This window comes from Larus michahellis, chromosome 3 (genome assembly GCF_964199755.1).
Source record: "Larus michahellis chromosome 3, bLarMic1.1, whole genome shotgun sequence".
Classification (NCBI taxonomy): Eukaryota; Metazoa; Chordata; class Aves; order Charadriiformes; family Laridae; genus Larus; species Larus michahellis.
The window spans coordinates 41,587,266-41,603,751 of NC_133898.1; the positions used below are offsets into that span (position 1 = coordinate 41,587,266).

A 16,486-nucleotide genomic window follows, 5' to 3' on the forward strand; every position below is an offset into this window, starting at 1 on the left:
TGTTTTCCTTGCATTAGTCAGTCCCCTGAATATCATCAAGTCATAGAACTATGAAGGATTGCATACTGACAGGAGCAGATCAAGAATCAGAATTTGCTTTCCATAGTTTTGAAAAAACTGGGTCATTCTCCAAACATTTTCCTGATCGAGAAAATTCAAACGCTTTACCTTCTTTGCTCAGTTTTTCATCCCACTGCATTCAGCCTAAGTTATAACGTGTTGTTTCCAAGAAACATGTACTTGAATTCATAAATTTGCATGTAATGCTACAGAAAATTAAAATTAATATTTATTACATAAAGTTAACATAAAACCCAAACACAAAGACAGGCTGGAAAATGAACAATGAAATTTGAGCTCTATTTAAATTAGCATTCAGTGCAAACAGAGGCTTCTATCTAACATTTGCAGATTATAAAGGAGAGAAAACCAAAACAGAGCAATAAAACTGAGTAATTAGTTCTCGCAGTTCATACAGTTTCTTCAACAATTAATGTTACAACTGGACACTGATTAGCTAATCCAGAAAGCTATTCAACCAAAAAGGCAAGAAGTCTTGATCAAAAAAAGGTGAGCATGGGAACAAGACACTTCATTTCACCAGCTAGGACAAAGCATTTAAAAAATGAAACCATTCCTTCCAGTTCTTCAGTGATAAGAAACTCTCTGCAAGGAAGGTATCTAGCACTTCTCCATCATTAGATGGGGCCTATAAAACCCTCCTAGCACTCACTGCTACCTGCAAAGTTCTAGACATCTTGAAAAGAAATTGTATTATCTTAGCATTAGGACAGGTATATTTCCCATATGATAATCAGAGAGTTTCTTTTTAAGCTTAAAATAAACACTGCTGTGCCCCCAAGAGAAGCAGAACACTAAATTCACCCAATGGATTCAAGATCCATTTTGTTCTGAGATTTCATTTTGCTGGATGATAAGAGTTTTTATGGTTTCTGGAGTGACTTGATATCCAGGGATAACGTGGCTCATGAGAAGTTTTAAAAATCACAAAATAGTTCCAAAGCCACACGGATTTTGTTACTGTTACAATGCAGCCCCATTGCCCCAAAGAAAGAGACACTGCAGGATGATGAGATGAGTCAAGTTCACACTTGGGCGCATCGGAGCTGAGAACGCTTCACTAGAAAGCTTTGCTTCTAGGCCCTTCCCAACTGAGTTAGGCAGATGCTGTTTTAAGTGAAGCAAGCTGCTGATCTCCACTGCCCTTTGCTGCCAAAGCCAGAGAGGCAGGCTTTCTGCTACACAGGTTCTGCACCATCTACAACTTCGGGAGCTGAAACCTGTATCTTCAATTGTCCCCTTGGAAATGAGGAAGCGGCTGCTGTAAAGGATGCTGTGCAGAGATACACACTCGATTATCAACACTGTTGCCAAGCACAGGGAGTGCCATTTCTGGGCTAGCTGCAGTTGCCAAGTGGCATGCATGCAGAGAGAATACCAAGGTAATCCAGTCTGGAAGCAACAATGATGTGAACTGCTTCAATAAAACCACCACTCCAAGTTAAAGGCTACAAGTACCTGGCACAGTCAACAGCAGATGTTCTTTATTGCCAATTATCTACACCAGCTGAGAGTTCAGCTAAATCATTATCTTTCACCAGAAGGCAACCGACACTGTTTTCAAGCTCCTTTCCCTAACCAAGAAAACATAATTCTAGGACACTTGACTACCTCTGACATACTGTCCAGACAGCCCCTTACTCAAAATTTGACTCTAGTCAGCAAGTGAATAAGCTTATATCAAATGAAATAGCTGAAACCCAGAAAAAAGGTAGGATTATAAAAAAAGGGAAACACGAACAAACAAAAAAGGCTATTGAAGCAAGCGATACAAATAACCTAACTTTACTTAACTTAAAAGTCAATTATTTTAAGGAGACTTTGCTTCCAGAAGTCTTCATATTAAAAATGGAATGGATTTTGGTAAAAATGTATTTTTACCAAATCTCTTCTAAGGTTATTTGTCAGCAACTGTTCTTGGGCGGCCATTTATAGCTATCACATGCTAAACCTAAAAAAAATAGTGAAATCCAGCCCCCTGAAAGAATGCATGATTCAATAACGCACTTGGAAAAAAGGATAAAAACATGCATGACAGGGAATATGAAGTACATAGAACTGAGCAGAAAAGCAGATTTGCATGGTTCTTTTTATTCAAATATTTTGAGATCTATTTTTTATGTACATATATAGGTGTATGTGTGTATACATATATATATAATATTTGCCACCTTTGGCGGCTGTTGTTTAATGCCAGGATTCTATATACAAGGCAAACAGGTACTTTTCATAATGAAATCCTATTTAGTCTGATGAGGGCCAAGATATACCCAAGCTGATGCTTAGCTCACTAAAGCTGTTTCTGGTCTTTAGTGTCGGGTTTTCATTCAAGTTTTACTACTTCTAGTATGTCATGACTTTAAGTCATCCAAGATTTGCTGCACCTAACAACACAAACTTTATCAAAAGGTTTGTTGGTTTTTTTTTGTTGCTCCATCTTTTCACCTCAAGCCTCAAAAGTAGACTGAAGCATCTCTGAATAGAGATGTCTCCGTTTGGAGAGGTGGTGTGTTTCACAATTTGTGCGTCTTTTTTTTTTAAAAAAAAAAAAAAAAAAAAAAAAAGCAAAGCAGGGTCATGCCCTTTGCCAATTTCCAGGCATCAACAGTCAACATCAAGCATGTCTATAGAACAAGCATGCCATAATGACTTCATAACACATCAGCTACAGAAATAAACAGCAACTTTCTTGTTAGAAAAACCACAAATGAAGGAGAACAAAAGCAACAAAAAAAACTTCCTCACATGACACACAATGCAGAGGATCCATTTATTCCTGAGCAGGCTGGCAAGTATCCATTGGTGGTCAAGTGGGAGAGGGAGGAAAGAATTTTAAGCTGAAAACTCTACCGACTGAAAAGGCACAGAAGACAATATTGTGGCCTTTAGAAAAAAAAAAAAATAATGAGAAAGCATTACGAGAACTATTTTCAAACTGAATGTGTTTTACTGATCAAAATGATTATTTGGTGACGATCATAAAACTGAGTATTAAAGAAGTGACAAAAGGTATTCAGGAGCAAATTTCTCTTCAACTTACAAAAAGACTGAAGACTTTAAATGGAAAAAACCTGGTTGAAGAAAAGACATGTTTATCTCTTAGAACCTTATCTTCCAGTGCCTTCACATATATGGTATATAAATCTGTGTGTAAAATCAATAGGAATTCAACCTAGAAAATAGTTCCTTTATTTTTATTAGTACTCCTTATATTTCAATCTAATCTTTAAGACTGGCAAAATTATTTGTGACAAGTATTTAATGTTGAAATTATGGGGTATGGTTGGGTTTTGTTGGTTTGGTTTTTTTTGTTTTTTTTTTTTTTTTTTTTTTTTTTTTTTTTTTACAAGATTTGTAAAATACATTCTCATCTGTTTGAATGCAGATACATCATCACAGAGGAGACAGTGCATACAATTTACAACAGATTTGTAGTAAAATTTAAAGATACACAACAACAAACATCTAAATATAATACTAACTTGGAACCCAGGTGCAAGTTTTTCAAACTGTACATGTATTTTTAAAAAGATATAGCCTTTTAAAATGTTTATATATTGAAGCATTTTCATTGAGATCAAACACATATTAAAACCAGTAAAATTATAGCAGCAATATGGGAGAATATCTAAGCCACATGAACATTAATAATTAAAAACAAATATGAAATATTACATTACTTGGATGTTTATGTTAAATAACAAGGATAGCTAACACACCAATTATTTATGCCAAACCATCAGAGAATCTGGATTTGTTCAATGTATGAACAATACTGTTGTATAGTTCAACCAAAATTACTGTTTTAAAAGAAGTGTCAAATGCTGACTTCCACTAACACTGTCCTGGAGTGCTTCTGGAGAACTCACTTAAATCCTTCAGTCCAAGCCTGACTATGACCCTTTTGCATCTTTGCTATAGGAACTAAGGATGCTTTTAAATATGGATTCCTTAAAACTAGGCTTATTTTATTTACACTATTCAAAGTCTGCTTTTCCTTCCAACAACAAAATGTGCAGGAGGATTTACTACATGCTATACAATGTAAAAATAGACTTTAAAAAGCCAGAACAATGTGAGTAAAACTGTACAATGTTTGTTCCCTGCTCCAGTTCATTGCACTATTAAGTTAAAATGGATGAGTTGTCATGCCCAGAAGACTTACTGTAGGATCAGAAAATCCACGCACATACAGAGGAGGCAAATGCATACTGGTTTAAGTATAGTGCCAAATGAAAAAATACTGAGTTATATCCATGGAAAGCTTCTCATCACAGAAAGGAGCATGGTTAATTCTGAAAGGCAGCCCTCTTCATGTAGGACACAGAACTGCAAAAGAACCACAAATACATCTTGATAAACATCAGTGAAGTTAGCCTGTATAAAAATTTATTGTGTATACTATAATACTTAAATGCTGAATTCTATCCTATCAGTAACAAGGTAAAATCTAGAAATCAATTGAAACTGGCAATTAAGATATCATTCTCTTCTTAAAAGATAATTGACACAACCCACTAGCTTTAACTAATATTACCCAGAAATGAGTTAACTAAAGGTCATGTCTTAAACAGTGCTTTTTGAGGCGTTCTATTAGAAAACAGAACATGAAATAAAAGGTGACGCATGCAGTTACATTTTAAAAATATGCACTGACAATTTCAGATTCTAACTCTACTTTCTCATTCTGGTGCATGTACTTGAATCACACAGTGGGAAGATAAGACATGTCCTTCACATGTTTCTCATTCCTGTTTCACATGTAAGACACAAACCTCAGAGCAATCCAGCTTTCAAACCAGTGCTAGCACAACACAAAAGCAAATAAAGAAGTCAAAACTTCAAAGGGAAGAAAATAAGTGTTCTTGTTATCTGAAATACTTGCATAATTTAAAAACAGAATAAGGCGCAAATTCTTGCTTTATTAAAATAAAAAACAGTGGGTTTTTCAAGCCTTTACTAGAAGGTTGAAGGATCAGATACGAAATAGCAAAGCAAGCTGAAAGATGGAAAATGATCCTGCTTTCATGACATCTACATTCAGAAAAAAGCCTAAAAGAAAACAATACTAGGCATATTTCATGCATTTTACTCTGCAGTAACATACGGTACATTATTTCTAGCACTGTATTTTTATGTCACAATTACTGTTTAAGGACAGCTAGAAAAGAACACAAAGCTTAGCAATAAATACATCTTAGAACAGTTTACTGTAAGGATACATCTGATTTCAAAGGCATTTATTTCAGCTATAAATACATACTTACATATTGTTATACATAATAGTTATGTTTTAAGAATGTCATAATTATCTACATTTACATGTGTTTTCAAATTTAGGAAAAAAAACAATTAAGCTTGCAGGGGTACAGAGAATGATTTATTCAGTTTGTGTACCATACTGGTAGTATGTTATATTCACAAATTATCCCAGTACATGAAGTTAAATCGTCATATTTTGTAAAAACTGGAAGTAAAACCTAATAATCTTGAAATAATGAGTCTAGATGTGATATCAGATATTTTATCCCTAATGTTTCGGTTCTATGTATATCTACAGGCTAACATTTTACATATCTCACTGATTTGTTCCGTAAGTAGCTAAATTAAGGCACCCTTGCTTCCAGCAGATTTCCTCCGATATTCCTCCTTACCCTCATAACAACAAAACTAGGTAATTCCCCTTTGCACCACGCCTTCCTCAGCTTCTACTTTAAATTTGATATGAACTTTATCCCAGCAGGTCCTCCCCATATTGTTCCTCTGTCCTCACACCCCAAAACTGATGGGAGCTACTGTAAGTGAAAAAGAAAAGCTATCTGGCCAACTGTATGCTAGCTTTTAAAAGCCAACAGCCTTTAGCTCAATGAAAACAGTGGTTTCGGTCCTTCTCCTACCTAGATGCAGTTCCCCACAGTATTTCTGAAGTGCAGTTATTCTTGCAACCCTTTTTTCTGTCTTGTGGGGTGGAAATTGGCAATTAGTATTTCTGAGGCTGAAGAGACAGACAACATGACTGCACAGAGGCATCTTCAGAAAGCAACCTAAACTTGCATACTTAAAGGGTTACAAATGCTACTACTTGTTGCATTATTGTACTTGGCAAATAAATCATAATGCAGAAAGTCATTACATCACACATGCAAGAAGAAAGACTGAAAGCTTCTGTAAAAAAAAAAAAAAAAAAAAGAAATTCAATGGATATAGTCAATAGAAACATGCTTTCCTCTAAGGATATGGTACCTATTCTTGGTGTGACAGCTAAGAGCAATGCAACTACAAGATATGAAAGAGTATCTCCATCCGTGCTCCCTACTTTACAGCTTAACTTGTGCACAAAAAAATTTGCTGCTTACTTGCTTGTGTAGGTCTTTCAATGGAAACAAACACAATGTTTTCAAAGCACGTTACATTTGTTAAACCATCAAAAAAGATCAGGAGAAAGATATGCACAAACAGCATTTAAATACAGTGAGCCTACTAAACTGCAAGCTTCAGTCCAAAATTGTGATTTCTAAGATCAAGAATTTCAAAGTGTTGGCAGCAAATGCATTCCCCACCCTCCTCCAAATCGCAGTTTCTACTTCATAGAATTACAGAACCATTTAGGTTGGAAAAGACCCTTAAGATCACCGAGCTCAGCTGTTAACCTGACACTAGTCCACCACTAAACCACATCCCTAAGTGCCACATCTTTTAAATACCTTCAGGGATGGTGACTGAATCACTTACCAGGGCAGCCTATTCCAATGCTTGATAACCCTTTCAGTGAAGAATTTTTTCCTAATATCCAGTATAAACCTCCCCTGGCACAACTTGAGGACATTTCCTCTCATCCTACAACTTGTTACTTAGGAAAAGAGACCAACACCCATGATCCCTAGTGATAAAGTATAACAACAATATTAATGTATTAAAAATATATTCAGGAAAATGTAAGCATAATTGCAAATGCTTATCAATTTCACGCTACCATCTATTTTAATCCAAAATCTATAAAACAGAATATGAATCATACACTGGTGGGAGAAGAACTACAACGTACTTGCAAAGCAAATCACTAAGTCCCTTTCATTATTACTAACTCCACTATGGAAATGTTCACTGAAAAGTAAAACAAAACAAAACTCCACAAAAGGAAAAAAAATCCCCTTGAAAATAATTTAGTTTGCATCAAGAGTAACACGAACAAGAGAAGGTAAGGTACTGCACTGTACAAGACTCTACATGGAATATGCATATAGTCTGGCTTTGGGATACTTACCTCTGAGGAAGTACTCCCTGCGGAATAGATCCAGGGAGAACTAACTGATCACTAGAAAGAGGGACTTAAGCATGAGGACAAAATGATGATTTTTTTAACATTTTGGGGGACACAAGGGGGCAGCAGAAATTGGGAAAAGAGGATGCTTTAAAGAAGTAAACACCAGAAATAATTTCAAAACTAATAATGCTATTCAGAAATGCACATGGAGTTTTCTTTTTTCCTAACGTGAAATGCACTGAGTTACATTGGCCTTTTTCACTTCTTTATTATACTGCATTTGCACATCCCATGTTCTGAGGATTCCTACTTCCCACGTTTCAGAAGCATTAGCTGGTTATGAAAGAAAGTGCAAGAATGATCCACAGTAACACAGGTGGTCAACAGCAGATCTGGTTGCAGAACTCTCCTTCAAGTTACAGTCCCATGTTCCAGCTCTTGGCTAAAATACCTTGCCAAAACAAACTTACCCATTAATTCCTAAATTAAGATACCAAATGTCAGACAACATATATAGAGAGAGTCTGTGTGTGTCTTCCTACATGATGCAAATTTAGTCTTTCACAAATTTCAGAATTATTTTGGCATTTAGTTCAAGATATTCAAGATGGTGACACTTCTACAAAATGCGATGAAATTCAGAGGAAATATAACATTATCTCACTGTCTTTTTTATTGGAACATCAGTGAGTTGGGCAAGATTTCTTGTTAACAGCTACTGCTCACTCTCATAGTTCCATTAACCCTTCCAGGTTCACAGCATTCTTCTTTTATTTGTCCCATTACATTATGCCAACAATACTATGGCAATTGTTAGAATAAATTTTTTCTGATTGTTTAGAATCAAGAGCTGAAGAAAAACTACCTGAGTAACTTTTCAATAGTAACCAACAATATCTGGGCAGCTTTATTACTAATTCTGTGGACAGCAATAACACCCACATAAGACTAGCATGTTCTAATTTTTTAAATACAGTAGAATAAAAAGATAATACTGCTTTAAAAAAAAATCATTAAGGACCTACTTGTAAGATTTTTTTTCTTTTCTTTGCTGTGTAAAATGGAATACAGAGCTAGAAAGAAGGTTTTACCTGTGCTAACAAATGCCACACTAACTGGATCTCCCATAGTGAGATCCTACATATATCTACACATATCCTATTGTCACATATGATTTACTGCCTGCTTTTTTGTTCTAAGATTCAAAAAAGTGATCCTCAAAGGAACAAGAAGTTAAGAGATCTTAACAGAACTAAGTATCTTTGGTGATATAGTTCACACATTTCAAAACGTCATTTCTTGGTTAAAGCGTAATAAAAAGAAATGGAATCCATTCTGTGTAAGACAATAGCCGGATCAAAGACTAAACAAACGTAAAATGAATACAATTATTATTATACCATACAGATGATGGTTACTGCATTCAGATTTGTTATCCTCCTGTTTCTTTTGGAAAAAAAATTCAAAACCCCTAAATCCTCACAATCATTTTCACCTTACCAAGACATTTTTAATCTTGCCAGTGAAGAGAGCAGACTCTAAACAGTAGGTCACTCCTTTTATTTTGAAATTCAGAGAGTAGGTTGAAATTTCAGGTACAAAAGCTGAGCTGAAAGTTGCTTCAAGTGATTGTTTAGAATCATCTGATCTCCCTTTAACAAGCTTTAAAAATAGTTTTCAGACAATAGGCGGCTGCGAATATTCTGTGCCATGCGTGAAGCCTCACTGAGGCTTCAGGCCATAAGTTTTAGTGGCAGAAAAAAAAAGAGAAACAGATTACAACTTCAGAAACAACTTAAAGACTTTGCCTGTTCCACAGGATAAATCTACATTACAATGTAACACTGTCAGCTGAGCTATAAATATTTAACATAATCTAAACATAGCAATATGAAGTTTAGTTACGGCTACAGTGAAAGGAAGAGTAAAATTCTGTGCTCACTAGCTTCTGTAACTGCTTGCCATTGTGCAAACAGACCCACAGAAAAGCGAGAAAATCTTAGCTCTGTTCAGTAGTGAAATCATGGCAGCTGAGGGGAAATCACCTTTTCCTTTCAGTATGAGTAATATGAGTCAGTGATTACTTTTCATACTCCAATCATTTGCGTCTTAAAATTTAGAGGCAACTGTGCTTGTATATGAAGACCTGTTTGATCCAACACATTTAATGTGGGCATGATGTTTTTGTAATTGTCACATCTAGCTAACAGAACATCCCTGGTGATTTTAAAGTCACAAGCATGCAAAGGCAGAGGTAGGAGGGAATCTCAGTATCAAGCTTCCTAGATCATCCTGTCATACGCTCAGCTAATCTACTTTTATAAGTCTTCTATGCAGAAGATTTCTGTTTCCCGAAGCAGACAGTTTCTTCTCAGTATCCTAGTAATCTGAAAGCTTTTCTGGATAGCTACATCTAAAAATAAGAGCAGACGCTGTTAAAAGCACTCTTCATTCCAACCAGTTTCTAACAGACGTATTATGATGAGAAGCAAACAGCTTTAATTATTGACAACAGTTCATCCTCTTCTGTCAAAGATTCTGCTTCACAGAACTAAAGCTAACACTGTCATCATTAAAAAAAAAACAACCCTTGATCTTGCACCTAAATGGCTCTCGGGTCATAAGCAAATACATCTGTCTAATATAAAAAGGATTTTCAGAAAGGGTAAGTAAACAATGGAGCAATCAAAGGAATCAACTAAAAGAATCTCTGCATTCTTATTGTATGTGGTAGTTGTGCAACCCTATACGAAACTTAGAAATGAGCCTCTGTCAGAGCTCTAGAGTACTGCATGGCTCTCCTTTCAGATTTTCTGAAGCAATAGCACACTAAATTTCATCCGCAACTTTAACCTGAAAGTACTTTCAAATCTCTCCAAGATGAGAGTGAGTGATTAGAAGTCTACGTAAGAAGAAGTCTACCTTTAAAAATTGTATGGAGGGAGTTAAGTCAAACAATTGTATTTGAAAAAAATACTGAGACTTGGAAAGTATGATACTAAAAGAAGGAGAAACTTTGCAGCATAGGAACATGAAGCAAAACATAATATACATTTGGGTGGCAAATAAAAAGGCATCCATCATCCTGTTTGTTCAGATCTTGGGAGCTTGATGCATATGCTGAACTTTAAACACTGAAGAATACAGTACCATTTGTATGTCGAGAATTAAGTAAGAACGTAAACATTAATAAGACCTAGACAAAAATGAAGTCAGAAGAAAAACATTTAAAAGTAATTTAACAATCTGGAAACTACCTGTAACAACTCCTTGAAGCTAAAGCAAGCAGTGATTTTCAAAGTCTGACATTCTATTAATATAATCAACGTATAAGACTGGAAAAAAAACGATTAGTACACAAACCTTTAAAAAAAAGTGAAGAAGGTATAACAAGTAAATGTAAAATAGATCATTTTTACCATTGGTCAGAAGTTAACACTTAAAATGAAGGTATAAGCACTTTATCTAGCAAATCTGTTATTACCATAGGCAGTTTGAATTCAGACTCTGAAAAACCTGTACAACATAAGTTTTTAACTACACGCATTCAACTTTGTAAGACAGACTGCTCTTTTCCTGCTGATGTCCTTCAGCTATCCAAATATACACTGCATACTTTGTTATATTATACTATCACAAACAAAATAAACACAGTTTATTTATGAACTATATGCTCGGAAACCTTGGACAAAACAGAAGAGAATATAAATGAGAGCTGTGTTTGATAGAAGGGCAACAGAATTCATGAATGCTATACGACTACTCTTTTCAAACACACCTTGGATGTGCATTAATTTAATTTATAATAAAAAAATCCCTGCTAAGAAACATACTCACCCTTTAAAATATAGTCTGTTAACAAGCTTGGCACTTTCTCGCTATCCTCTTTCATGGCATGCAGGACTGAAAAACAAATGAAAAAAACATATCAGATATTTAGTCATAAAGACAACAGTCTCAAAAGACATACCATGAAGCTGTTTCAACTACTCCTAGGGATATTACCACCAAATTAGTAAGAAAACTCTCAATTGGAATATGAAAAGATGCCATGAGACACATCATATCTCCACCTTTCACTCGTGTAATTGTCACTGAACTCCACACTAGATGGATGCATGAGACCCATTTTACATGGTTAATTATTACAGTAAAATGTCATCAGTCGTAACAACAAAAAAAGCACCTCTTCTCTATAAAAAAAAAATCTCTCCAAAAGAAAGTCACCACATCCAAAACTAAAATATGCTAGCAACTGCTGGAGGGTTGGAAATCTTAGGTAAAAAAGGTATGCTCCACTACGCTCCACTGCTTAATTTATTTCCTTGACCTTCATCCCAAATCATGGAATAAAGACACTTTTCTGGAGAAACACTGCTGTGAATGATCCAATGAAAGCACTGGTGGGATTTTTCCCCTGAAATGGTGAACGTTAGCAACTGTAGCTCAGAAAAATCTTAAATACATAACTGAAAATGGCATTAACTTAAAATAATGCCAAAATGCCATTTTTTGTGACTTATATCAAGTAAAAATTGTCCATTCTTGCATATTTCTGAAGAAGGAAAACCATTTGGACTAGCTCAACTTGACATACGTAAGCTCATCTGTTGCTCCATAAACAAAACCAAAGACAATCCTTTATGAAGGGCTCTGGACATGACTGAAAGAATTAAAAGTACAGAATTATACTGAACAGCAGTATTTCATAAGCTCCAATTCCCTCATATGAGACTCTGAACTTGAAACATAACAAGTGTTTTATTTCAATTTTTACATAAACTATGGAATAATACACAACTTCAAAAGAAAAAACAACCAAACAACCCCACACACCTTCTTTACTGCCTGCCTTAACAACAGGAGAGAGAGCAAGTCAGAAATCTGCAAATGAGTCACAGGATCAAGTTCCAACCCGCCCACAGAAGGCAATGCTATTAATAATCTTTACAGTGCATTTGTACAAGACATTTTGTTAATAAACTGTCAAACAACACAAAACGTTTTCAGGAGGCTTTAACCTCTCTCTGCTTAATATTGAGTTTTTGGGAATATTTTCAAGTGAAATTTAAATATGGCAAGAAGATAAAACTTCTCTGCAGGAGTAAATATAAAATGAAAAATCCATTTGTCACAGCATAAGTACAAATTACCAGCTAAGGGTGCCTACCGTAGAAAAATAAAGGAAATTTAATTCTTGATTAAACATTTCATTTACTCCAGAATTTGTACAATATTTATTTTCTTGTTCCAGGAAACAACCAATGAGCCTTTTACCATCCCTCAGCCACATGTGGAATCTCAGACCTGCGCTGCTGCAAAGTACCTTAAGACGTAGTTAGATCCAAAGCCCTGCACTGAGATCTGATCAAATACATTGATGCACTTTACCATCTATTTTTAAACTGTTCCTATAAACCTTAAATAAAGGAGATGCCATTGACTCCCAGAGATGCTCTGCTGTATTTAACCATCTTAATAATTAATTTTTTAAAAGTACAACCTTATCTTCCATGCAAACAAGAAGAAAAAAAACCCAAACAAACACAAAACAGAGGACTCAGAACTTATAAATAAAGCACAGCAAGTTTAAACAAACAGGGGTATATGAGGTACTATAAGGCAGGATTGACAAATTCCACAACATGCATAAGGCCCGCCTGTTGAAATAATGTGAGAACATTTACTTTCTGATACATGCAAGTTTCTAGCCTTCAGGGTTTCAGAGAATAGCTAGAAAACAAACATACCATGAAGGCTCAGAAAACAAGTAAAAACTGGCAAAAATGCACATTAAAAATCATGCAACTTACATACATGCCATAAGGTAAGGGATAACTACATGAATTCATTGGTTTTGAGCAACCACAGCTGGAAATATAAAGAGGAAAGGATCATGGGGGAACTTCATATGCTCACTTTTAGTTAGTGTTTGAAGATCTTCCACAGATGGGGGTCCATTTTTCTTCTCATAAGGAATGACGGTTGTTAAGTACTGTCAAATGAAAAACAGAGTTATTTGATAGTCCTTCATGCAATTTATGTTGCTTTCATTTTATTTTGCAAAATTTGTAGCAATTGAAATTGCTAGCCATAAATTAAAGCTTTTCAAAAGATTGCATTTCACAAGAGATTAAGATTCTACCTTTCCTATCCCAAAACTTTTATCACAGAAACGAACTTCTATTTTTTTTTCAAATTATGTAACCACATTAGAAGTCATATAGCTAAACGCTAAAAAAAGTGTTTAAAAAATTTGAGCTGCTTACAGTAAAAAGTTTATCATCTGATGGGTTTCTTCCTCAGAGCCTATGCATACCAATAGTAAAGTCTTTCCTCTCCTCCCTCCAGAAGTCAATCAGAAGTCCTTCATGTATTTAAAGTACTTCTTAAAAATCAAATAAAAGCTGGAAGAACCACTTTCCTACCAGCTCCCCTCAAACAACACTATAAATGCAGAACAGTTTTTAAACTTGCTTTAAAAAAAAAAAAAACCAAACAACAAAAAAGTATAAATATAATGCAACTGTCACCTGTTATATCAAAAAATCAGAAAGTAATTCTTTCTTTCCAGGAAGTATGTTAAAAAAAATAAATCTTTCCAGGTAAACATTGATGGTGTCTTCAAATAGTTTGGGAAACTGATAACAGACAGCTTTTTAAAAGATTCCAAAGCACAAATCATAGAGGCTGTGCAGGTAACTTGAGTGAGGTGTTCAGGTTTGTAGAAGTGCTAACAAGTATTTTGAAAAATAAAATAAAAAAAAAAATAAATAAAACTTCTTCAAACTTGGCATATGCTGCGTTTGAAGAACCTCAAAACAGCCACAGGATTTTCTAAGTGACTGGTTAACTCTTACTAAGAATGTGAAACTTTCCAGGGATTTTGACAGATCAAAGAGCATTGCCCAGTCCAAGCTCCGAAGGTGATCTACAGTCCTCTGTGCAACGAAAACTAGGCTGCCCCACAGTTAGGCAAAAACGAAAACAGATACCTTTTGTCTTCTGATGCTATACACTTCCAACCAAAAGAAACAAAGCAAGCAGTGCAACCAAGATTTACTTTCAAATTCTTGAAGCAACCCTATTGCTCTTTTATTAAATGTGTTTAGGCGACATCTTACTTTGCAACCTATATGAATGCATATTCTTCTTAAAGAGGGTATTATTTCAAAAGTACTGAAATTGCTGGAATTTTCCCCAATGAAAAAGCTTCCTGAAATCTCCCTCAATTCAATTTTTAAGAATTTCACAGGAACTTTATCCTGGGTTAACAGCTACAAGGCAGTAGGCAAAGCAACCCTCTATCTCTCATTCAACTCCAGAGAGATGTGGTTCTCCATGTAACAATTGGAAAACACGTTAGGTACACGGTCTCCTCTCCATAGCAACACTGCAGCAAGAGTCAAGTGTAACTTGGATTCTGGTGATGAGGTTCACTTTGCAGAAGGAGATTTAGAGTTGCCAAATGCAGCTATATAACTGTTGCCACATGTAGAGTGGGATCATGCACCTCATGCCCAACCATACTCTCTGCCTAAACGCCAGCTGGAATCAGTTTTGTGTCACTTTTAAGGGAACCTATTGTATGGGATGTACTAACACCTCACCAAGACCTTATGCAAACTCAGGGCGCTTTTCTCCCTCCCATTTCCTTTCGCATTTTCTCACATCCACTTAGCCCAGCAGAGGAAAGTATGCAACACTTCTTAGGAAACAGTCAATTTTCAATTTCTTTGCCAGCAGATGTAACCAACAGGTATCATTAGAGAACTGCACTCTTACTAAAATTACTGGAATCAATAGCTAGATATAAGGCTGTTAAATCTGTAAATGTCAGAGATGTATGTAGATCAACTAACTCAGAAATCAGATCTCAGGCTGTCTTTTCCAGCCTTCAGAACTAAATGTCATTCTATCCTTTAACTAGACAATAAATTACTAGGACATGTTTCACGGGACCAAATACCAATATTTTCTGTTTTCCTTCTCCTGTTAACTCCACCTTCCAATTTTCCTAATAGCAATAATTAAAAAAAAAAATTAAGTAAACTCTTTTTTAGTTTCCAGAAATAATCTTGTGTTTCTCAACAAGACTTTGTGCTGTAACAATGTGTCTCTACAATAGCACTATAAGAACTCATTCCCTGAATTGTTGTGTGAAGGATAACATATTATGAAAAAGAAGAAAAAAATGACTCAAGGGTAGCTTACTGACATGCCCAAATGTTAAGTCTACTGTGACCTCTACATTTTTGAAGCAGATTAGACAATATGGTAAGCAACAATTCCCACTGCCATTTGTAATCACCCATAAAAAAGTGTGTGATGTGTCTAAAAATCAAAATGAAGATGACCAGCTTGAACTTTCTTCTGGAAATACCATCACAGGAAGAGCTACCAATATTTCCATGGCTTTTATGCAGTTGGTGGTATTTTTCCCAACTGCATTATCAGATGGGAATAGGTAGTTCCCACTGGAAGTTTCTCTCTAAACGTTGAAAAATTCCAAGTAATTTTCAATTACATCTCAAACACACACACACACACACAGAAAAAGGACTAAAATTTTAAAAAGGAAAGTATCCACTATCAGAGTAACACTACCCAGAAAATAGTAAAGTTGGTAAATACCATTAAAGACCGACAAGAGTTTTGAAATAACTGTACAAACTCATCACAAACTTTATGTTGTGACTTTACGTGTATGAACTTCTGCCTTCTAAGGTACACAAAAAATGTCTGTCCTTGCATTTATTTTGAGCACAACTCCAGATTGTTAACTAACTCTTCCCTGTTAGCAGGAAACACATGAATGTGAGTTTATAATGACAATACACCCTGAAAAAACACTCAAATGGATATTCTGAGAGCAGCACTAAGCAACTAAGCATCTGATACTTTTTCTCCTTTCCAATTTGCTGCAATAAGATGATGATACCAGTATTTTAAAAGCAGGGGCCAGGGTTTGGTAATGCGACCAAAAACAAATAAAAAAAAAACAAACAAAAAGCAAATGCCATAGAAAAATAAATTTCCATGACTAAATCAGAAAAGAGCTGGTATGTTTCCTACCTTTCTCCCCTATTTCTCATTTTAAGTTCTTGTTATTTCCATGATTGGCTTTAGGATACAGGTAGG

At 35.3% G+C, this 16,486-nt stretch overlaps 1 protein-coding gene across 2 annotated transcripts in view; it reads right to left on the bottom strand.

Annotated features, from left to right (window-relative positions):
• Window positions 1-267: 267 nt before the first annotated feature.
• FEZ2 (fasciculation and elongation protein zeta 2) overlaps window positions 268-16,486 on the bottom strand; it is a 31,020-nt gene continuing 14,801 nt past the window's right edge. For both annotated transcript variants that reach the window (XM_074579918.1, XM_074579917.1), the window contains 3 exons: window positions 13,265-13,340; window positions 11,183-11,248; window positions 268-4,410 (listed from right to left, as the gene is read on the bottom strand). In XM_074579918.1, the coding sequence (XP_074436019.1) occupies window positions 4,394-4,410; window positions 11,183-11,248; window positions 13,265-13,340 (159 nt within the window). In that variant the 3' untranslated portion in view covers window positions 268-4,393. The remainder of the gene's footprint in view (window positions 4,411-11,182; window positions 11,249-13,264; window positions 13,341-16,486) is intronic.